Here is a 14,290-nt window from a genome sequence, read left to right on the forward strand (position 1 = left end):
TAGATTTTGTTGAAGTATCTGTATTCTTTTTTTTTTTTTTTTTTTTTTTAACCGAAACAATTCATACAATAAAGTCCAAAGTATGTTCAGAAAATGTTTGTTATTTTCCTATGGTTTATACAAGATGTGACTGTGCTGAGAGAAAGAATAAGTTCACAAATGATGATGTCCGACCTTTTTGAGAGGCCCTAAATGTTTTTTTCCTTATATTTATATATATTTATTTTTTTTTATTTTAAAGATACGTCATTCATATATCTTCATTTATTTCTAGTACATTCTAGTTAGTTTGAACAATTTTGTTTTAGACTTAGTTTTATTTCATCTGCTCACATGAAGAATACAATGTATCCATAAGAAGTAATCAAGTATATCTCCACATTGATCTTTCCTATTACAAGTAGAACACTAGCACTTGGAATGTTGATACCCTCAAGACAAACTCAGCACCACCACTAATATGTCCATCCAACATGACAGTTTGATTTGTTCCATCCCATGACTCCTGTGATAACATTTGTTTTATAATCTCTTTAACCATTCAGTCACAGCGCGTGCTGGTGAAAAGTGACATTATCTACGTATCAAAAGGCAGACGCAATTCCCTTTCCGAGCTACGCATGCAGTTCTTTGTTTGAATAAATTTGTTCTCCGGTCCAGTGAATAAATATTTGTTCATATTTTATCTGAAAAGATGTTTTTAAAATCTTCAATATGTGGTCATCGATAAAAGAAAATATGAATTGGTTTTTAAACTTTTGTTTTAAGGTAATACTTTTATCTTTAAGAACGATACCCTTTCTTTCAAAGAGAACAAAGATATGCATGTTGCTTAAGATTGGGCTGGACGTCAGCAAACCATATTTGTATGTCCCTTTTTGCCAGCGCGGGTTCCTCTCAGCTTGTGTACATTTGTGCCATTGTTTGCTTGTTTGGACATGTCTGACAGTCGTGCAGGAAGAGATGTCACTGGCGGCAAGACGTGTATCATTGGCCCCAACCAATCGGGCCAATAACCAAAGCCGCAGCATGTCCTGGCGAAACGGCAGTCTGCATTGGGGTAGACTTGCCGCGGAAGGTAGTAAATTTTGTTTGTTTTTAGATTTGCTTTAGTATTAGAATATCTTAATGGACAGATTTAGTTTAAAATCAGTAAAGTTGTATTATCTAGGGGAAAAAACTATATTCTTAAACAATTTAGTTTGAAAGACATTCCAATATAATAAGCAATGTAAAAACGAAATAGCAATATTATTTTTTTGTTAGAAGTCCAGATTAACATAAATAGTAACATGTAAAAACATTTTCTGTTAAATGTATATAAAAAAAATAATATTAATAACTTAAGGCTGATATCATCTGGAAATAATACTATAAAACGAGGTTTTTATTCTTGAAATAAAATGTTATGTATAAGAAAGGAAACTTTAAAACATTGAAAAAAGTGCTGGATTTCCAATGATCACATTGTCTGTTGTTGGAGCTGAGTCTAATGATTACTGTTCTTTTTTTATTCATAATAGAATAAACAATTGTGATTGTATAGTATGTGCATGGACTGCATGGACTAGAAAAATGTCAACAAATTAATAAAACTGAACTTAAGAATTGTTCTTCTATTTTGTACCATGCTCAAAATACTAGTCTAACACTCACTGCATAGTTAGTGCATGCAAAGATTCATGTGTAAATTGAACATTGGTTAGGTACAAACACATTGTAAATCTAACAAATGAATTTAAAATTGTAACTACATTTCAACAAAAGCAAGGAAAACTGTTGATTTCTTCAAATGATCAAAAACTGGTTAAAGTTCTAGATTATTCTTAGAATTGGCTGAAGCTTTTATGGGTTTCATTCATTTAATTATTATTATTTCATTTTGAATTTGGCTTTGATAAGCTTTTGGGGAATCATAACTTGTCTTTGCAACTTTGCACCTATTTTGAACCTGATGAAGACCATAGTAAAAATTAATAACCCAATAGCAGATCATTTGAAACACAAACTACTCTTTACCTTTTTTAAAAAATTGTATATTTATTCATGTGCACACAACATGCTTTTTTTTTAATTTAAAGGGTGCACCATAGACCTATATATATATATAGATGGTTAAGTATGTAACTCTTTTTCAAACTCGAAGGGAAGTCATCATGAATCTATGAAAATCAATCTTTTCTGTCTTAGAAAAGTAATGATCTTTAGTCTTCAAATTTTAGAAACATTGCAATAACATTTAGCGGATTTTTAATAAAATGGGCTATTAATCACAGAACTATATAGTCATGCAAATATATAAAATAAAGCCATTTCCTGTTAGTTTCCATTGAGATAACGTTTACAAAATTCTAGATCGAAATAATTCACATCTGTTTATTTTAATCCTCTTATGTAGCCTACACTCAAATAGATTGGTTACGTAGATTTTATTAGTTATATAGATGTATCTAAAAAATGCAAAATAATAATTATGAGACGAGACTGTTCTTATTTTCGATGTTCAATTACTAGATCTAGATCTAAACATAAATTATATGTTACATAGATTAGGGATAAAAAAAAAAGTTACTTCTTATAATAAGGCTAGTCTTTGAGTCCGAAGATCAGTGAGGAATGCAGTATTTCCCGTGGCTTATAACTAGTTTACAAAACAATGCCTTGTTTCAGCTTTTTTGAACTTTTTCATGACATTGTTTTGTAAAGTTAAAAGATATCCATGTCCAGTCCCAAGATCAGAATGGTTTCAATTTTTGAAATAGCACAAGAACAAGATCAGTTCTTGTCATTGGGGGGGCCACTAAAACAAAAGGTTGTTGACCTGAAATTTCCCTATCTACAGATGATATTTGTCCCAAGAGGTAGATGCAGTGAGAGCTTTAGTGCACCAGTGTCTACTGTAAAAAGAATGACATTTTTACTAGCTTAATTTCACCAATTTTGAACTTTGAATTGAATTATTTTCCTAGTAAGTTAAAAATCTGTTTTAAATTGCCTCAGTGGTATTTTCTCTTTTATGCATATCATGTTTCTTCTAAAAGCAAGCAGAAGTTTTGTTCAACACATTAGTGCAAATATTGTTAAAAACAGATGTGGCTCTTACACTGACTGTCAAAGAGAGAAATGTTGAACAAAATGTTCTTAACAACAATCAACTGTTTAAACATATTAAAGATTGTGCTTTTGTTTTATATAGTGATCATATTCTTACTAAGGTAAGCTTGAAGAGGCATACTTGTTTGATCCCAAACATTTCTTGAAGAATCTTCTTGGCATTATCTTTGAAACCCTCATTTCTAGAACTCCTATGTTACTGAGTTTTAGAGTGCAGTGTTGAGTTCATTTGTTAATGGTACTGAGTTCTAGAGTGCAGTGCTTAGTTCATTGTTTAATGTACACAATTGCTAGGTAGTTCATGAGAAGGCCATTGGTAAATACACATTGAATTATAAAGCTATTTAGTCTGAATTATCTTGAATGTTAGGGTACATATATAGATATATTTAATCTAATTATCTTTACTGTGTATCTCTGTATCTATCCATGACATTTACTCAGTGTTGCCTCCCTATACCAATGTATATGTATCTCTGTATTCAATAACCCTATTCAATGTAATGATGTAGCCTAATCAATTCTGTTCATTTCTTTAGTAGATACTGTTACTTATTTCCAAACACTAAGCATGTTCTACAGTTTAAACATCCTCTCTTAATGTCAACTTGGTGATTTAGCATTAAATTAATATATTTATAAGAGTTGAAACAGTTACACATTAGTCAAGTAAACTTGTTTATTTTTCAATATATTTTGTTTAAGAGTCAGCCTATTATTTGTCTTCATCTTGTGCCCTTGAGGAAGCAGAATTAAAAGATTTCCCAGTATGCAGTTTAGTATTTGGCCATCGTAAGCTAGACCAACAAAAGTCAAATGCAAGTTGTACTGGCTTTAAAAAAAATCTTTCAAATTCATATTTTGTCATGCAGAGAAAATTTATTCAAGATTTTTTTATATGGAGCAATCTGTTTTTATGGAGATGAAACGAAAACTTAATTAGAAAATTTGAACACCACACACAGAGACTTCATGTTCTTCCCTCTTTATGGAAACTAGAAAGTTGAGTGGATTTTAATAATAATCAACACAAAGTTTACTTGAATTCAGTTTGAATAAAAAAAAACTTAAGTCATGTAATGATTAACCATTCCTTTTTTTAAAATTGTTCTATATTCTTCTACTGCATCTTAAGAGAGATAGTAATGAAGGATTTCACTGATGAATAGTTGGACAGTACTGTCAAAACATTGAACAAGACACTTTAACTAAACAGTAGTGTCCAATAGTACTAATAGTTTTATTATTGTATTTTTAATTAGTATCTTTCTTATGCTGAATCACAGCCCTCTTATAGCACTGAGCCCGATTTATTATTGAGCCCGACTTTTATATGATAATATAGAATAACATGTTTTGATTGATTGATAGCAACTGATGTTATTAATGGAACACTAGTGGATAGAACCATTCAGATGTTGTTTGTTTTTTCCTTGGATCTCCCTGTGTTAGTATGGACCCAGAGCTTTCTAAGTGCAGTCATCAGGTTTCCATCAGCTGGCATGTTCTATTGGATTATTAACAACTACTCAATGATTTTCTTTTCCATTGAAATTACATGCTTATTTGTTTTCATTGGTTTGTGTTTTGTTTTATAGTGCTGAGCCATTATTTTTTTATCATATTATAACCATTTTTTAAAACATAACATTTTTACAAATGTTTTTAGCTTTAAAACACTAAGAAACATATCAGGCCCCTTTTCTCTGTATGGAATTGCATAGTTTCAAGCTAACAGGCCAGCACTTCCAGTGCAGCTAAGATTATGTTATAGGCATTCCCACAAATGTGCAAAGCCTTTTTTATTTTCCATTTTTTCCTTAAAGGTACATTTTTAAAAAAAGGTTTACAAACAGGCAGGCTAATACGTCCAATGATTTCCTCCAGTTCTTCTTTTCAAGATTCTAGTGGAGTACTGAAAATGAACTCATATCAATTGTACATATATATTATGTAAGAAAAAAGAGATTACCTGAATACAGTGTAACTAAAAAAACAAACAGCAAAAAAAAACCTACTACAGTAACTAAGTTAAATATAATTGACTTACATTGTAATATGATCTTGTTAATATCAGTAAAAATGTAAAGTCTATTGACTTGAACTTTACATTGGAGACTAAATTCAAAATGTTTGCAATTTGTGTAAGTTTTACTCTTAATGAATACATTTGATACTTTAATCAATTAGTCCTTTTTTTTTCTTCTAAATTTCAATGCATTTTCTTAAAATGTCTTCTAATTTGTTTTCCTTTTACTTATCAATAATCCTATAATAACAAATGATTTAACTCAATTTAGTTTGTGAGAATGTTTCAATCTGTACTTGAACTATTTCCTAGGAGATGAAGACAGAGTGGAACATGCACATCATCTCCAAACAGCTCAGGCTATCTTCCCTTCCTGCATCTGTGCTGCTGTTCTTCCAGTTCTCCATCTACTAGATGATCATGATGTCAATGCAGATGGAGTATCTGGTGAGATGTTCATGTTGTTATGGTCTGCTTGGAGAAATAAATAGATTGCTTTTTAAAAACTAGGCTATTTTTATTTTTGATATCAGTTTTTCTATATTTAATGATTATATATAAATATATATATATATATATATATATATATATTTGTAACAGAAAAACAAGTTTCATGGTTAGAAAAAAAAATGTGACTAATATCAATATTAAACTTTTAAAACATTTCCTCAGTAATTTTTTTTATCAGTTAGCCATAAAAAAAAATAATTTTCATTTGTTTTTGAAACTATCAGATTTGTTCTCTGTATAAAGTAAAGTAAAAACTTGTTCTTTCACTATAATGATTTGTAAAATTGACCTTATTAGTTCTAAATGCTTTCCTATCAATCCAACTCTCTAATTCTAATGGTTGCTAATTTTTTTTTCTCAGTTGCTGAAGTAGCTAACAAGGTGATCTGGGATTGTATTGTTGATGACCCAATTCTTTTTCTCAGACATTTTTTGGAAAAACTTACTGTTAAAGATAGACAGGTAGGAGGAACTGATCTCCATTCTTACAATTAATGATTGAAGATTTTTTTTTTTTTTATCAAGTATAAAATGCTGACATTTGATGTTTCTTTCCCCTCAGGAGGAGTTGATGTTCCTGTTACGTAAACTCATCTTGTATTTCCCACACATGCCAGCACAAGCTGCTCACTCAATCTTTAATTATCTGGTAAGCTTCAGAGTAGGGATGACATTTACATGGTATAAGTATCACATGATGATATGATAGAGTATAATCTCTAGTCCATTTTGTTGTGTTCTAGATTGGATACATCATGTTCTATGTCAGGACGCCATGTGAAGGAGGTCAGGATGCTATTTCTGGAGCTTTGTCACTTCTCTGGCTGGTAAGGTTTTTAAACTTTGCCTATTCACATTCTCTTTACAACTTCTCTGGCTGGTAAGGTTTTTAAACTTTGCCTATTCACATTCTCTTTACAACTTCTCTGGCTGGTAAGGTTTTTAAACTTTGCCTATTCACATTCTCTTTACAACTTCTCTGGCTGGTAAGGTTTTTAAACTTTGCCTATTCACATTCTCTTTACAACTTCTCTGGCTGGTAAGGTTTTTAAACTTTGCCTATTCACATTCTCTTTACAACTTCTCTGGCTGGTAAGGTTTTTAAACTTTGCCTATTCACATTCTCTTTACAACTTCTCTGGCTGGTAAGGTTTTTAAACTTTGCCTATTCACATTCTCTTTACAACTTCTCTGGCTGGTAATTTGTTTCAGACCATGCTATTCAAAGCTCTCAACTTCCATGAAAATTAAAAAAAAAAAGTTTTAATTAAAAAAAGCCATTTTGAGACCTATAGTCCATGTATGAGATGATGCCAAGTTTCTATAACCCAAATAATCTTGTAATGAGCTATCATCATAATCATTTTAGCTTTACATTTCAACAACTAGACACAGATTAAAGATGGAAGACTCAAGAGACATCCTAAAATTTTGAATGAAATGGTTTTACTACCTGATCTCATTTCAAAAAATGAACAAAGACATGATAGAATTGTACATCACATTTAGTTTTTAGTGCGGATATTGAACAAGGAAAATAGATTTTTTTTTAATGTGGGTTTGTAAAAAATAAAAAACACCTCATGGGTGTCATTTAGAGCTGATACCAAGACATGTTACTTAGTATTAGTCTTAGTCTTAGTATTTGTTATGAGATTTAACAATGACTTTGATCCCTATCTCAATCTCAGTGTATCCCATGTGTTGAAGGAATCTATTTCAAAGACTTGAAACAGACTTTGAAAAAAGAACAATGTGATGTAAGTTGTTCATAGTTGCATTTCTCTTCTAAAAATACTTTTTACTATCAAGAGCTATAAGCACAAAATAAATTTAGTGATGAACTAAACAATGCTCTTTTTTTTTTATTAACAGCCTTATCTTCTCGTCTCCGCAAGTGTGGCCAGTGCCAAAAAGATTTTAGTCCATGGACCTGATTTATCTAGTATACCATCACAGCTGCCTATACATGAGGTGATGCGGGCTAAAGCATTTGTAGTATTGCATATTGTGCTGTAACAATAATTTTCTTTTCTAACACTTGGAAAAGTCTTTGTTCCACTGTTCATTTGTGGAGTTGCTCTTTTGTTCTAGTATTTGAAGTATATTAGACACTTACTTAGCATAGCAACGCACCATATTTAATAGACTTTGAAAGCAACATTTAGTGATGTCATGGATAGTTGGCTTTGGCTTGTTTATGTTAATTTTACTTCAAGGTGACAACATTGTACTGTGTAGTCGCTGAATGAACTCTTTATGTTGTGTCTATTCTATTTATGTGTATGTTTCTGTTGTGTTGTCTTTATATGAGAAAAGAGTCCTTGTAATCACAACTAATTTCCATAAGGATCAATAAAGCAGTCTTAGTCTTAGTTGTATTACTGACAGAGATTTGACTGTGGCCTTTATGTATTAAACTACGTTCAAGTTATTAAACTGTCAGAACTTGGTTCTTTATTTGTGATAGTGTTTGTCTGTTTGTTTGAGATTGCAAGTACTACACCTGTTCAAGACACTCAAACATCTGAGTAATATGTCAGAGCCAGACAGCCATTTACAAGTACAAGACAAACCTATTACACTTATTGGTTGTAGTATTATGAGGTGTCTTTGTTCTAGGTAAAGTCACTCTTTTTAATAAGCATTTTTTCTGAAATCATTTTCAGGACACACAATTCTCTCAAATCTTACAAGAAAGTTTGGAGTTTTTCAATATTCCTGAAGACCAACATCACTCTCATTTTTTGGTGGACACAAAAACACGTAAATTACATTTCAAGATATAAAGTACTGATAATTAGTATAACATTCTAATAGGTTAATAATTATAGACAGTACCATTGACCAAGATATATATAGATATAGTGCTCATAATTATTTGAAAATGAATCATTTTTAATTTGTTGAGACTTTTTTTTCTGAAAATCAAATATTTATGTAATTTCTGTTATGAAAAGGTAATTTCCCAAAAATCTAGTTTTGACATTAAACTCTTACTCTCCTAAGCGATGATAATATCGTAGATTTTTTTCTCAATAGTCCATTAAGCAACGATATTGCCGTTGGTGCATTTAAACATCTTTGTTTCGTTGCTATTCTTGGTTAATAATTTTAAATGCTTATATTCTAAATCTACGTGATTTCCGCTTGCAGAAGAGTTCACTGTTTACTTCTTTCAACATGGTTTTAATATTACAGAGCGTTTTAAAAGTCGTTTTTTTTTTTTTTTTTTTTTTTTGTGTGTGTTAAAATGGAAATCTTAATTATATTTGGATCAACAAATAAAAGACCTTATTGATTCAGATGACAGTGATTTTGTTTTATCTGTTCACAGTGATAGCGATAGTTCTAGTGTCAGTGTTAGATCTGAATCTGATAGTTCATCAACTGATGAACCTGCCACGCCCCCTCCTAAATCTAGAAGTATTAGTACAAAGAATACATCTAGATCTCATTTTAACAAGTTTGAAAAATGTAGAGATGGGTACTAAAACAGAAAGCAATTTTAGATTTATTCTTTCCAGTAAATCTAGATCTACTTCAGGCAATGTAGTATATTCAGGTGTCAACATGAACTTACTCAATTCTGAGTCAACTCAGCTTGACTGTTTTTTTACTCAACTAGATTCCGCAATAGTTGATAATCTTGTTGATGCAATAAACAGTTATGCAGTCTACATAATAAAAATAAACACTCCAGCACGCAGGACATCCATTTTTACAAAATGGAAACCAGTTTCTAACTGAAATTTATAATTTATACTTGTCGTTACGTGCCGCACATCCATATGGATTGTTTTAAATGCCACAGTTAAAACATGGAAGTTGTTTTTTGTTCAGGCAAACATTATGTAAAAAGCAATGAATCACTTTTATTTGAAATACAGTACAGTGTAATTATTTTCTTACTGGAACTTAATGTTGCAAGTTGTTGTTTTTTCTCATAAATTTTCTATGGTGGTGACCTTGGAAAATGTGCTCCATTTTTGTACTTCATGAGTTTTTTATTGTTTTAGTGGTTCTATTTCATGAAAATATGAATAAGGATTATAAAACAATAGCATTTAATTCAATTTGGAATAGAAATGATCTTCTTATGGGACTTGGATTACATTTTTTGTCCTCCATTGGTGACTTTTCAGATTTTTATTTTTACTTTTCATATTATACACTTGATTTTGTAATATCTAACAAGAACATTCATTTTCCTTTAATTCAATATAAAAAACATTATTCTATGATTGTAAATAAAAACGTTATATCATTTTAATTATTACATGTAACTGCACTACAATCTGATTAAATTAATAATTCCGTTAGAACATGGAAGATAATTACGGAGAGAAAGAGTTAATAGTATGCTTTTTAATACTCCTCAAATAGAGCTGTTACATACTTTACAAAGGACATTTCTTTTGTGCTCTTTTCAAAACAAGCAATTTCTTTTATTTTCAGACCAAATCCATAGCAACAATGCCTATGTCAGAGATTTTTACTTTTTCCGTAGAAATTTTTACCCACAGTTAAGTTTGGTGCACATGAACCCAGAAGATGCATCATTAGCTTTACAGAGAAGGGTAATATTGAAATGTTTATATTTCATAATATCAATATTCTATGTTTTTACGTATCAATATTCTATGTTTTTTACGTTGGCTTGAAACCAATAGAACTGATTCCTATTTAACTCTGCAGGTGTTTTTGCTGAAGTTTGTTGAAGTTGGTAAAGTTTTATTACTGCAAGCAATCATGAAGAACACATCACAACATCAGGTAAGCTAGTACATGGTTGTGTTTTTAATATTTTCTTTTGGCTTGTGTTCCATCATAAAGATAAGTTCTACACTTATCGGTGTCATTCAAGTGAAAAAGAGAATTAAACTGTATGAAGTCATTAATTTTCATGGCCAATTCTTGTGTGTTTGATCAAAGCATTAGTATCTATCTGCGTATTGAATCAGATTAGGATTTTTTAATTTGTAAGCTGTGGTTTAGTGTTTAATATTATATGCACATGTTTTTTAATGTTCTTTCTTAGAATCTCACTAATTTGGCTATTTTACCAATGCTATTAGTCTTGTTAATTATAAATATCTACATGTGATAAATCTAAATGCTTATTTTTTATTGGGAGACCACAAAAAATAATTTGGGTACTGCAAATATTTTTTATTTATGAAGTGAGAGATACCTATCAGGAGATGTATATCATATGACATTTATCTTATCTTATGAAATATATACATAACTTTAAAAAAAAAAGGATAACGTCTTACACATGTTCCTAGGTCAATCTAATCATGCATGTTAATCAATGACTTAAACTCTGCCAGGTAATTGGTTTTCCTGCCTGACTCAGGCAACCCATTCTATGCTCTAATAGCACTAGGGAAGAAGGAGCATTTGTACAAATTTGTCCAAGCGTATGGAACAAGGAATGTGCCTTTATTCTTGTCTTTCTGAGTATTTTATTAGATTATTTTTTTTGTATTTGAAGATTATGGTTTAAAGTTTTATGTAAAATTGCTGCTTTAATTTAAGTCTTTTATTATTATTATTTTGTGTCTGTTCTAGTTTCTTAATTTTTTCTTGGGTTGAGGGGTCCCATACCAAGGTTATAAATAACATTTTTAGTTTGATGTTCTTATTTGATTTGTAAAATTTCTTTTAATAAATCCTAATGCTTTGTTTGATTTTTTAATAGTTTCATCAATATGGGAATTCCATTATAGTTTTTAATTAATTATAATACCTAGGTATTTTGCATTTTAAGTCTGTATTACTGGTTTTAACAAAACTAAGATAAGTTTTTTTTTTTTTTTTTTTTTGTTACTCCCAAAAACTGGCATTTTTTTGTATGAAAAGACATGCTCCAATTTGATTCCCATTTCTGTAATTCATCTAATTCTCTTTGCAAAATTTCTGTATCTTGTGTTGCTTTTATTGTTCTATATATTATGCAGTTTTCTGCAAATAATCTGACTTTTGTTCCTGAACTAATGCTATTTGGTAAATCGTTTATGTAAATTAAAAATATTAATGGACCTGTAACATTTCCTTGAGGTACACCTGAGTTAACTGTTATTGGTTTCATATAATCATCCCACATTGAGATGGGACTTTTGTATGATCCCATTATCTTGTTGGTGATACTTGTTTGTAATATACAGTATTGAAATGTTATTGTGAGCATTGTTATGCAGCAGGTATAACAAGCCTAAGAAAAAGAATGGCTGTTGCTTACAAACTTTATTTATTGAAAAATTAATTTTCCTTACAAATTCTTCTAAACAAACCTGGATGATGCATTTTGAAAAGAAAAAGTCTTGAAATAGTCAATTTCTAATCAACTTAGCACCTCAGAATCCACATGTCATATATGATTGTGGAGACAAATACATTTTGATGCATATACATGAAAGAAGTTTTTTTTTACTTTGTTTTATATTACATTACAAACTTTAACCATAGTTCTCAAAGCCTAAATCTAATTGGACATTTTCACTGTAAACCAAACAATGTCAAGTCGCTAAATTAAGCTTCAGTGTTCCCAAGTAAAGCTACCGATGGAAGAGTTTAGAAAATTTGACTCTGTAGAGCTAAAAAGTGCACAAAAATAATAAGACTATCTTTTTAAAACCTAGTTTACCAACACTACATTAGTTCTGGTCACTGGAACACCAATACAAAAGGTTGTTATTTATGGATTTGCCTCCATTAATAAGAATCTCCACTAGATACCTACATTAAATAAGTGTGCGCCTGGATGATTGTGACTAACATAACCAGTGACTCTGTTGTTCTTCATTTCTATACAAACTCATTAGTTGGAAAAACAACACTTTGGGTTTTTATTGCCAGGACAGTTCCTTGAATAGTACTTTTTACATAGTGTGTCTGCATTATTTCAGATACAAAACCATGTTTCATTTCTTCATGAAGAATTGACTAAACTTCCATCTTTCCCACGCAAAGCTTTAGAATCTGAGTTTGACATGTATTCTGGGCAGTGGGGCAAGGTGAGACTTGTAGATCTGTGTAGACTTTAATTTTATTTATTTCAAAATATTTAATTAGTATTTAGTAGCTTTTAAAATTGTTCAAGGAATTATTTTTAAATTTGTTTATTTTCAAATGTGTTTTTTTTTTTCATGATTATCATATGTATAAATTGTATGTTCTCTTCTTTGTTCCAGGAAATCTTTGGGATGGATGCTTTGCATAAATATTCTTGGGCTAAGGTTTGCTAAACTCTTTTATTCATCATTAAAAAAACAAATTTCAACATCAATATTTGATGATGTTTGTTACAGCTTTTCTAATATATATCTATTTATAACTCTCTGACAACTACCTTCTTGATGCGTCTAGGTCTCCTGAGGTTCCACTGTAATTATCGAATAAAACAATTAAACAACTAGATCTATACACAGAAATTTTAATAAACTTTACAGCATATCAAACACCGCACTCGCTCTTTTGTAAAAATAGATTATACATACATTCACACATTCACCCGTGACATTGTTAATGTGACTATAAATGTCACGATTCATTCTTTACAAAAGAAAACATCTCTCCTTTTCTCACTTTTATTAGAATAAAAACTTCATTCAGTCCTGTTTTAAATGAATAATTCCATTGTTTTATCTCCATTATCAATTCTACAGCCTCAACAATGAATGGTGGAATTATTTATACTGGGAATTTTTTTTATTGAAAAAAAAACAGATTTTTTGCATACATTTTTAATCTAGTATGTTTGAAAATCATTTCAGCTTGAAAATATTGTGCTGTGATATTATCTCCCCTAGATTCTACATCATGTAACTCTAATCTCTCTGCTATTCAACAGTTGATTAGAACTATCTTCACTTCCATGTCCAGCACTTTCACCTGGTCTAATGACCTCAATCTGTTCATCAGTGTCATTAATGGAACTATTGTTCTTCAGTTTGAGGATACTGCTGTCCTGCGATTCTGTTTAGCCACACTCATTAATGCCTCTAGGCATTTTAAACACATTTTTGCAACCAATGGGTATGTAAAGTGGGTTCGGATCTTCTAACTTGTTGCTGGCATATTGTATGGACATTGGTTGAACTTTGATTACTCTGGTCACTTTTTTTTGTTGTTTTGGTTATTTAGTTACCATGAGCATGTCTTTCATATTGTATTTCTCTACATGTTGGTGTGGCATTTGATGTCTCTGTAATGCTTGATTCATATCATTTTTTTTTTAAATTGGTTTTAGTTGACACTGCAGTGCTTTTTTTTTTGTTTGGTTAGACACAATTTTGATTTCAAACCCTTCAGTATTGCTGCCAAATGTGCATTTACATATTGTCTTGTTAAGCTAGAATTTCTCTTTTGTTCAATCTATTAGTTTGTGATGGCTCTTGATGGTTTTGAGTCAGTGGCACATTTCTTTTTTGTTTTTTATTTGGTGTCTAATTATTGTTTTATTTTTATTTGCTGTATGAATAATTTATTTTTGTAATTTACTGCCTTAGTACAGCTAAATGACATTTTTTTTAAGGCGAAGTACAGATGTATAATGTTGTATATAGTGTGAAGTACACAACAATAGCTCAGTTGTGTAAAATAGTTAGTAATGTTTGATTAGGCTTTGTA

At 30.6% G+C, this 14,290-nt stretch overlaps 1 protein-coding gene across 6 annotated transcripts in view; it reads left to right on the plus strand.

Moving 5' to 3' along the window:
* The window catches only part of LOC106066332 (protein unc-80 homolog), a 53,331-nt gene that overhangs the window by 23,071 nt on the left and 15,970 nt on the right, over nucleotides 1-14,290 (plus strand). For 5 of the 6 annotated variants that reach the window (XM_056031583.1, XM_013225323.2, XM_056031586.1 and 2 more), the window contains exons 36-48: nucleotides 950-1,078; nucleotides 5,456-5,590; nucleotides 6,015-6,115; nucleotides 6,216-6,302; nucleotides 6,397-6,480; nucleotides 7,345-7,413; nucleotides 7,529-7,627; nucleotides 8,323-8,419; nucleotides 10,112-10,233; nucleotides 10,352-10,429; nucleotides 12,568-12,675; nucleotides 12,853-12,897; nucleotides 13,512-13,696. In XM_056031583.1, coding sequence (XP_055887558.1) covers nucleotides 950-1,078; nucleotides 5,456-5,590; nucleotides 6,015-6,115; nucleotides 6,216-6,302; nucleotides 6,397-6,480; nucleotides 7,345-7,413; nucleotides 7,529-7,627; nucleotides 8,323-8,419; nucleotides 10,112-10,233; nucleotides 10,352-10,429; nucleotides 12,568-12,675; nucleotides 12,853-12,897; nucleotides 13,512-13,696 — 1,339 coding nt within the window. The remainder of the gene's footprint in view (nucleotides 1-949; nucleotides 1,079-5,455; nucleotides 5,591-6,014; nucleotides 6,116-6,215; nucleotides 6,303-6,396; nucleotides 6,481-7,344; nucleotides 7,414-7,528; nucleotides 7,628-8,322; nucleotides 8,420-10,111; nucleotides 10,234-10,351; nucleotides 10,430-12,567; nucleotides 12,676-12,852; nucleotides 12,898-13,511; nucleotides 13,697-14,290) is intronic. The other variant, XM_056031587.1, reaches the window with a different exon arrangement.

Source organism: Biomphalaria glabrata, chromosome 6 (genome assembly GCF_947242115.1).
Source record: "Biomphalaria glabrata chromosome 6, xgBioGlab47.1, whole genome shotgun sequence".
NCBI lineage: Eukaryota > Metazoa > Mollusca > Gastropoda > Planorbidae > Biomphalaria > Biomphalaria glabrata.